General features: G+C 53.2%; 1 protein-coding gene across 1 annotated transcript in view; it reads left to right on the top strand.

Moving 5' to 3' along the window:
* Window positions 1,288-9,714, top strand: part of RAB8A (RAB8A, member RAS oncogene family) — a 19,672-nt gene continuing 11,245 nt past the window's right edge. The window contains 3 exon segments of the mRNA NM_001243802.1: window positions 1,288-1,436; window positions 6,086-6,146; window positions 7,925-7,985. Coding sequence (NP_001230731.1) covers window positions 1,313-1,436; window positions 6,086-6,146; window positions 7,925-7,985 — 246 coding nt within the window. The 5' untranslated portion in view covers window positions 1,288-1,312.

Below are 9,714 nucleotides of genomic sequence, written 5' to 3'. Positions count from 1 at the left end.
CCTAACCAGAGCCAGATTAGCCAAAGAATGTGAAGTGGGACAGTGAGGAGAGGCAGCAGTCATCTTTTGTCAAGATCCTTGGGAAGCCTCCAGGCCTGATAGCCCAGAGTGACACATGGCGGTGAGTCCACCCAAGTGATGTGGCTCATCCCTACCACGCAGAAAACTATCTGATCAAGACCTTAGCCTCTGAAGCTGTTCGGTTTGAGTTCAAAAACCAATTTATCTGGTTAAGAGCCTGGGAAAGTCATTTAACCTCTCAGTCTTGTTTTCTCACCGTAAAACTTGGTGGGGGGAAGCGTGAACACACACAATAATACCTACCTCGGTGGGTTGGGGTGTGGACAAAATATTTTATAAATTTTTTTATAAGTGCTGACAACACTGGCAGGCACAGAACCAAAAGCTCTTTAGTATTCCCTCTAATTCTCACTATCCGAACTCTCTCGGCGGGTTCCAAGGCTCCAGGGTGCAACTCAGACGGCTGACTGGGTCGCGGCGGGAGAGGCTCTGGGACAAGTCCTGGGCAACCTCTAAATAGATCCAAGGGAGCATCCTGAGGAGTCCTGCGGACCTCGGGGCGCAGCTTGTGGCTGAGGCCTGGGTGTCTCTAGGAAGATCCGCTGGCCAGCGTCAAGGCCCCGGAGCAAGTCTCGAGGGGGCCTCGTTTCGACTATGACGGTACTTCTGCTCTCCTATCTCTTCGGCTCCGCCCGGTCTGACACGGAAGCCTGCAGACCGCACCACCACCGCCACGCCACATTCCCGCGCTGGACCCGACGCTAATTGAACTTGCTCCGGCCTGGAACAGCAAGAGCCAGAGAACACCCCCACCACCCGCGTGCGCCCTCTGCTGGCACACTACGGCCTTCCCGGCGCGCTTGCGCACGCTCCCCAGACCCCGCCCCAGCTTGAGGGCGCGCGGAGCCGTTGGCCCAGCTGCCCGCCCTCCCCCTCCCATCGGGGGGCGTGGCCGCCCTAGAGTCAGAGGAAGAAGGCGGGGACACAGAGATGCCATGCCCCAGCCTTGTCCCCATTTGAAGCCCCTCGACTCCTCACCACTGGCCAATCGCAGTCCGCCCTGTCCTGAGCGCCGGCCAATGAGCGGCGCCCTCAGGCCGCTTCCGGCTCTGCGCCCTGCTCGCCCCTTCCCCACGTCTTCCTGAGACGGGCGGGGCGCGGGGGCGGGCGTCGGCCGCGGTGACGCGCGGCGGGCCAGGAGCCAATGGGGGGCGGGATCGGCGCTGATGGACTGGGCCAGGGGCCAGTGGCGAGGCGCTGGCCGCACTTCCCGTCGGGGAGAGAGTGTAATATGGCGAAGACCTACGATTACCTGTTCAAGCTGCTGCTGATCGGGGACTCGGGGGTGGGGAAGACCTGTGTCCTGTTCCGCTTCTCCGAGGACGCCTTCAACTCCACTTTCATCTCCACCATAGGTAGTGGGGCCGGGAGCGCGGAAGGCCCAGGCCGGGCTCTCACCCTGAGGGCTGGGACTGAGGGAGCTGCTGAGCGGGATGGACCCGAGATCTGAGAGGGTCGAGAAGGCCGGAGCGGGAAGGAGCAGTAGCCTGCACCGCCCTTTGGGGGTTCCTGGGCCATGGGGCGGGGGTGAGGGTCAGGTACCCAATTTGCAGATGGGAATACTGAGGCCCCAATCCTCAGCCTACTTGTCAGGGAGTGTATGTCCTGGACAGAGTCTTGGCGCCCTGTCATCTTGTTCTTGCATCGGCCCTCGAAGCAGTCTTTGGGGTCTTTGACTTATAAACGTAGAAATGTGGAGTTGTCCATGGGGAAAGGACAGTGACAGGTGACATCTAACTTTATTGAGCTTTTATTGTGTGTCAGGTGCTTTACGTGCATGATCACACTTCCTGGTCCTCTGTGTCAAGTGCTGTTATGAGTTACTTTCACAGAAGAGGCATTTGAGGCTCAGGGAGACTGTACTTGCCCAAGGTCACACAGTCTACTGGTGGCAAGGATGGTATTTGTACCCAGGTGTGTTTGACCCCCCAAACTCAAGGCTCAACCGTCCCAGAGAGATGTGAGCACTCACTCCCCAGGACAAGCATAGCTGATCCATGTCTAAGCCAGGACTCCAACCCAGACCTCTCCTGCTCTTTTATAATGGAATATTCAGGGGTTGAGCCCCCTCCCTGATCCTATTTCCCCTAGAGATGAATTTCTTCTGGAAAGAATGATGAGAGGGAGTCCAGAGACTTTCCTTGCCCAGCTTTCCATCCCACTAGAGGGTAACAGAAATGGCAAGTGACAGCTGTCTGCCCTGGGACCTGTCATCCTGAGGAGATGCCAGATAAAAGCTTCAGCTTAGAAACCAAAATCAGCCACTGCCACAGACAGCCCCAACTTCCCTATCACTAGGGCCAGGACACCAGTTGTCACTTTGCAAAACAGCCTTGCCCACAGGGCCAGCCCACACTGTGGTTGAACAGAACTGACCTGTTGCTTCTCAGTTCTGACATCCACAAAAAGTGGGAGCTGACTTCTCACCAGAAAAAAGGCCATTGCCTGCATGAAAAGGTTTGACTGGGAAGTAACACCCATCAGGCAGAGTGGCCTCTAAGCTCTGCAGCCCTGCTCTGGATGGGGAAGCAGAAGAATGGTCACCAAGCCCAGGGGTTAGAAAAAAACTAGGGAGTAGGTGTTGCTTTACCCCAGTGTATGTTATCTCCCTGAACCCCACAGTGAGCTGCTAATTCCATCCTTGCCAGCCTCCAAGAGCTGCACTTTGCAAGATACTTAGGTGCCAGATGTAAAGAGAATTGGACTAGAACTCATCATGCCTGTTTCCCAGCTGCTGTTCGTCCTTTAACAAGCACTTTGCCTCTCTGAGCCGTAGGACTAGTGTTCTTTGCCTTGGCCAGTACCCTGGATGGTTGAGGATCAGAACTGTATAATGATAAGGGGGTTGTCACCACTGCCAGAGGAAGGAAGCAGAATGTCTCTTATAATGACAGTATTCTTCCCTGGGCACAGATGTTTCTGATTCCTCCCCTTCCCTAACTCCAAGGTCAAATTTTGGGGTAACCCTTCCATCCCCACCTATCAGGAAGTGATATCAACTCCTGGTAGACTGCAGCTCACCCTCAACCCAGACTTCAGTTTCCCAGAGTCAGAACCTTCCTAGTGAGATCAATTCGGAGGTTGAATTTTTTTGTTGGGTTTTAAATTCTTGACCACAAAAGCAAGGCTAGCCCTTTAGGGCTCTGAGAAGGCCGGCCTCCATTTCCAGATGAGGATGTAATTTGGGCAAGGTCATCTAAGGAGGTGGATGTGACACATGAACCCAGAATCCCTCTCTCCTACCCTGATATTCTCATTATATTTGTAAACTTCCTGCAGGCCTCTGTCTTCTAGGAAAGTTTAATTCCCTTTGACCTTGAAGTTATGGCCTCATAACTCTTGGGCCTCATAAAGTTTACACTTCCTAATTAAATTTGGTGTGTTAATAAACCCCAGGAGGAGGGTAGGACAGAGTGATGCTTTGGGCTCTGTTCATTGAACAGAGCTTTTGACTTTGTATGTCCCTATGCCATCTGTCACAGGAGTGGGGATGTTTTAGGAAGAGTTAACACTGCGCAGCTTAGTCCTGAAATACAACCTAATGCATAGAGGCTATTCTCTATCGGCACTGAGCGTACCTCTGAATTTTCTTTATAGATCAGAGATTAAGTGACTCTTCATTTTGTGCCCAGGTTATGTTTTGCCAAAGACTGTTCTCAAGAGCTCCATCGATCATTTGTGGTGTGAACTTGGCCCGGTGGCTCCTAGAGTCAGCTCTCCCTAGCCTGGCTCAGCCCCCATCTCCTCCTCTGGGCCTTGTTCATTCATTCCTTCAGGGAGACAGATGATGTACTTGAAAGTGCTTAGTAAATGGTGCAGCACCACATAGATCCCATCGCTCTTTATTCTTGCATCCAACCATCTTTCCACAGTGCCCACTGCGTGCCAGGCACCCGCCTCAGTACAGGGGTTGCAGGAATGACTTGGATGAATCGGGGGAAGCAGAACTCTAACAGGGCCTGTAGTTAGGATGTGTGTGCCAGTCTGGGTGATCAGCTTCTAGCAAATACATACACAGCACCTGCCTGCTTAGTCACTGAAGATGCAACCATGACTAAGACGTGTGAGCCTCTACCCTCCTGGAGCTTAAGTTCTAGTGGGCAGAATTTAAATGCAGACTTAAATTCCCTGTGATCCCTAGGACAGCTTCTGAGCTGAACAGAGATGGAATTAGCATCCCCATCCTGGGTTCTAAGGGGTCAAGCCAGGACTTAATCTCAAGGCTTCATAGGCGGAGATTTAGAACACCCCCCACCACCACCGGCCCCAGGGGCAAAGGCTGGATATGGCTGTTCCGGCTGTTCCCCCTCCACACAGGTCATTCAAATTTTGCTTCTAGGTTCATGGAACACATAAACACATAGAGGGAGGAATAGGGCATGAAGAAGGAGAAGCAAGCAAAGAGAGAGAGAGGATGGTTAGAAAGGCTGCCCTGAGGAGGTGACTTGAACAGATACCTGAGAGAAGGAGAGGGGGGAGCCAAGTGGCGATGGAATGAAAGAAAATTTCAGGAGGGGAGAGAGCAAGGGTCAAAGGCCTGAGGCTGGAACATGCTTAGGCAGCGTGGCCAGAAAGGAGGGCAAGAGCCATAGATGCTGAGCAGTTGAGGCAGAACCTTGGAGCACTCAGGCAGCTGTTTTCCCTTTACTCTGGGGCCAGGGCGGTGCTGGGAAGCCACAGGAATGTGTTTGGGGGAGCTTTTTGACCCTTTCATTGAGATACGACTTAACTCACCATTTAAAGCATACAAGTCTCTGGTGTCAAGTATGTTCACAGAGTTGGGCAACTATCACCACAGTCAATTCCAGAACATTTTCATTATGACAGAAAGATACCCCAAAGCCTTAGGTCCATCTCACCAGTCTCCTCATTACCCCACACTGCCTGGCAACCGCTCATCTTCTTTCTGTCTGGATTCACCTGTCCTGTATATTTCCTATGAATAGATTTACATACTATGTGACTGTTTGTGTCAGGCTTCTCTTGCTCAACATTATATTTTCGAGATTCATCTACCAAGGTTCATCTACCAGGCATGTGTCCGCACTTCATCCCTTTTTATGGCTGAGTAATAGTCCACTGTAGGGAAGGACTGCATTTTGTTTATCTACTCATCCCTTGGTGGACACTGGAAGGTTTGGAGCAGAGGTTAGCTTAGTGACATGGCTGAGTGTGTGTTTTTGAAGCCGGGGAGGGGGTTGAGGGGACAGCAGTGGCAGCCTGAAGAGCAACCAAGGAGGCTAAAAGGTTGCCCTGGTTCTGGGGAAAGGGGACTCATGCCAGAGGGCAGGTGAGAGGTAGGGTGGGGACAGGAAGGCTACTTGGTAAGTGACCTTCCAGAAGGTCTGTTTTTTTGTTTTGTTTATGGCCACACCCATGGCATATGGAAGTTTTTGGGCCAGGGATCAAACCACCTCCACAGCAACCCAAGCCACGAAGTCAAGTTCTTAACACCCTGTGCCACAGTGGGAACTCCCAGCAGATCTTAAAGGAGAAGTTTGCCAGACTGACAGACAGGCAGGCAAGGGCGGGGCCACCCACAGAGATAGAACAGCACATGCAGATGCTAGAGGCCCACCTGCATCTCGAGGCACAGTGCCCCGTGTGTTTGGAAGCCCTGGTGCAGGTGGCGGGAAGGGCAGACCTCTGGCCTGAAAAGGGCTCTAGAACCCACTCCATGAGGCTGCATCCCAGGGAAGGGAGAACAAGACTTTGGCACTGAGCTACCTGAGTTTGTCCGCCAGGTCCGCTCTGCACCAGATTCAGTCCGGGCAGCTCCTGTCTGCCCTCTGAGCCTCAGCCTCTCCCTCTGTGAGAGGAGCAGGTTCACCAGGTGCCTCCAGATTGGTTTGAGGGATTCCAAGATCCCACATGCCCAGTGCCAAAGAGGTGCTCCAGAAACCATGGCAGCTGCTAACCCGCACAGCTTGGCAGCACCCGCCCCAGACACATCTTGGGAAATGGGCTGGCAATGATGTGCCTTTTTTTTTCCCTTTTCTTTCAGGAATTGACTTTAAAATTAGGACCATAGAGCTTGATGGCAAGAGAATTAAACTACAGATATGGTAAGAGTCATTGCCTCCTTCAGCCCCTCTCCCAGCGAGTGCTTTGAGTCAGAAGCCCCTGTTCCCCCCCTACCTGGCCCCCTTCCCTGTGATTGAAGCCTCCATCTCTTTGTGTGCAGCCTGGACACGTGGGCCTTTCTTCAGAATGGTGCTATGCTGGCTGCTGGGACTTAAGAGTTTGTGTCGGCCCCTTCTGAGGACATAGCTACCAGTTCCAGTTAACTCTGTATTCCAGTGTGGATTCAGCCTGGGTCTGGGCCTTAGAGTGGCCTGCTCCCATTAAACTTGGAGAGAGCCTTCCTGGTGGTGGTAAGGGCTACCAGGTAGCAAGATACCTCAGCCCAGCATTTCCTTCTGAGCCTGTCAGCTCGCTAAAGAGGGCTTGACATCACTTCCTCTTTTCTCTCCTGGGGAAGCCCAGGCCTCACTTCCTAACAGACCTGAAACCCCAGAACCGAAAATAAGCTGAGGCCAGGCCCGACAGTGAGACCCGTTTCCATTCTGCTCACCTGGGGCTGACTTCCCCTGTTACATAAAATCAGAATTTGTGAGTCTCTGTCATGGACACCAATGCCAGGCTCCAGCCCACTGCACTAGGAGGGCTGAGCACAGATAGTCGGATGCAGGAAGGTCCTTCCCTGCAGCCATTTCACTTGCAGGGAAGCACGAACCCTGAGCAAATGAAAGAAGTCACATTTGGAAGGATGTCTCGGTCCTTCTGGTCCAGGCAGGGGTGCCATGAGATGGGCTCTGAAGCCACCCGGCCTGCCTTGTGGGTCCCTTCAACTTCAGTGGCATTAACCTCTGGACCTGACTTTCAGAATAGAAACCTGGGTGTGGCCTAACCGATCCTCCCAGCTCGTAAGTTAACAAGCCGTCAAAGTTCCCCTATATCCAACACGCTGGCGCCCCAGCAGCCTCACCATCCAAGTCCAAGGTGACACTGTTATCAGCAAGCAGAAATTTTGCTTTCCTTTCCTCCTGGTCTCCTGCTTCTGCTCTTAGCAATCACAGCGGGGTTAATGACTCTCTTAAAACACCTCTAGAACAGCCATAAAATAGCTGATCTTAAGCACTAACATCATCTGCTGTCAGTGTCAGGAAGTCAGCTTGGCCCCACAGAAGGTGCGTCTGTACAGTCCACGCATGCAGAGCCCTGCACAGGGGTTGCTGCAGGGTCACATGAGGAGCCCTGGGCCCAAAGACCAAAGACACGGTCTTGCCCTGGCTCGGCCACCAATCAGTTAAGTCACCTTTAAACCAAACACTGAATACCTCCCGGCCAGGAGCTGGGCTGGGCATGGGTGTGTCCAACCCAGGCGTCCCACGGTATCGATGAGGAAGGACTTTCCCCCTGGCCTCAACCAACGTGGCGAGCGTGGAAGTACCTCCTGAGTCCCATCAAGCTCCTCCGGCTCAGCCCACCAGCAAGGGCTGTGTTCCCGTGCCACGTGACCAGCCCCGTCCACACACGAGGCCCCAGATTGTCGCAAATAGTAACATCCAACTCTAGCTCTTCTGTGGCTCAGAAACTCTGGGGGAGGTTCCCCAGGAAGCCAAGGTGTAGAAAAGGAGTCATGGTTTTGCCACATCCCTGGCCAGGAGACATCAGACACCCACCCAAGCCAGAGTTTCCTGCCCCACAGCAGGACAGTGAATCAGAAGGTAGCCCAGGAGAAAGCCACGTGCCCATCCTAGGACAGTGCCCCTCCTTCTCACTGTGACAGTTGTTCTCATTCTGCACCACTAATATCCCTTCTTTTCCTTCTCATCTTCAGGGACACAGCTGGTCAGGAACGGTTTCGGACGATCACAACCGCCTACTACAGGGGCGCAATGGTATGGATTGATTGGGGGGAGGGGTTGTCCTTTTTTAAGTCAAAATGGAACAGTACTTGGAGAGTGAAATCTGGATGTTTCCGGGGAACCTGTGCTCTGGGCCCTTGGGGGTCCTTGGTTCCTGGTTAGTTTTGGGCAGAGGCGGCACCCCCGCCCCCTTGTCCACACATCCCCTTCTGGCTCCAGAGGCAAGGCAGGGTTTAAGGAAACTTAATTCTCTGGGAATGAAGGATGACACAGGAAGCCGGTTCTTCCAGGTGAGGTCAGGGCAATAGAAGCCAGCATGCCCTAACACCTAGGAGCACTCACATGGCCCGCGTCAGCCTTTATGGAATTTGCTACTAAAAACTTGAAGATTGTCCAGGAGCTGACTTGGCTCCAGGCTGTTGGCCGTTATATCTGTTGCCGAGGCCTGAGGTGGGGTGATGGTTAGGCACGCTCATTCGTCATCTCCCAGATATTTTTACTGAGCACCTCCTCCTGGCCAGGCCTGAGCAAGATGCAGAGGGCAGCCTAGACCAGGCCAGGATCCTGTCCTCCAGGGCCCCAAGCAAGTCATGCGTCCGTGAGGGGTGTAGAGAGCGGGGTGCTCAGGGGCTGTGGGCAGTGGGAGGCAGGTCTCCAGGACCTGGCTCAGCCCCTGAGGCCACCATCAGAGCTCGGTCCCCTTACTCTGAAAGTGGAACCAAGAACAGACGTTATGTCCTGGGCAGCTATAAGGATAGACGGCCAGGTCCCACAGCACCCCATCTTTTCCATGGTGCACCCCCTCAATCAGCACATAGACCTGTTTCCTCCACTAGGTCATAAGCTCCAGGAGGGCTGGGCCACTTCTTGGTCCCTGCCGTGTGCCTGGTGCCTGGGACCATGCTGAGTACGCAGTAGAAGCTCAAGAAATACTGGCAGAGAGCAGAAATGAATAGAGGCATTAAGTATTTAGAGCATCCCACGCAGTATCTGAGCATAATAGAAACTCAATCATGTAGGTTGCAACCTTAGTTCTCCTCATTAAAATTAATTTAATTTTCCCCTCACCTTGCTGTGCTATGGTGGGGCGGGGGCCTTGGAGCGCTGGGGTCCTGGGGGAGCTTCTGCTCTGTGGCCTCAGGTGGGTCCTGTACCTCTCTGGGCAGAAATAGCATCCCCAGCCCCATTCACTGAGGCCTTCCCTGAAGCAAGGACTAGGACCAGGTCTTGAGTTCTTGCCTATAAACCCCTGAATGTGGGTCCCATAGTTATCCACATTTTCCAGATGAGGAGCCTGAGGTTCAGCACTATTGCAGGCCCTGCTTAAAGTCAGAGGGTTAGACGGTTGGGCCAGTAGCCTCTCCAGCACCTACATCCCCAGTCAGCCTCTGAAAAGCCTGCCCTGAGCCATCTGTAAGACCCTTTCCAGCCCGAAGATGACTGTATCCTTCTAGAACTCAGCTAACCCATGTAGAACCTGCTAGCCTGTGTGGGCTATTTGAATTTATATCAGTTCATGTAGAAGCCCAGCCCCTCGGTCACGCCAACTGCATTTCAGGTGTCCCAGAGCCATGTGTGGCCACTGGTGGCCATACAGGACATCATAGAGAACAACATGGTAGCCCATCATCATCTTTGTCCTTATGGCACTAGACCCTTGGGTCCCAAATTTGAGGAGCATTGGCTGTCTGCTGTCCTTTTGTGGGCTTACAAACAGGTATGAGGAGCTGTGCGCAAGCCAGGGCCAGGAAAATGGTCACTT

Source organism: Sus scrofa, chromosome 2 (assembly GCF_000003025.6).
Source record: "Sus scrofa isolate TJ Tabasco breed Duroc chromosome 2, Sscrofa11.1, whole genome shotgun sequence".
Lineage (NCBI taxonomy): Eukaryota > Metazoa > Chordata > Mammalia > Artiodactyla > Suidae > Sus > Sus scrofa.
The sequence above is the reverse complement of the archived record's forward strand: the minus strand, read 5'-3'. Positions and strand labels throughout refer to the sequence as shown.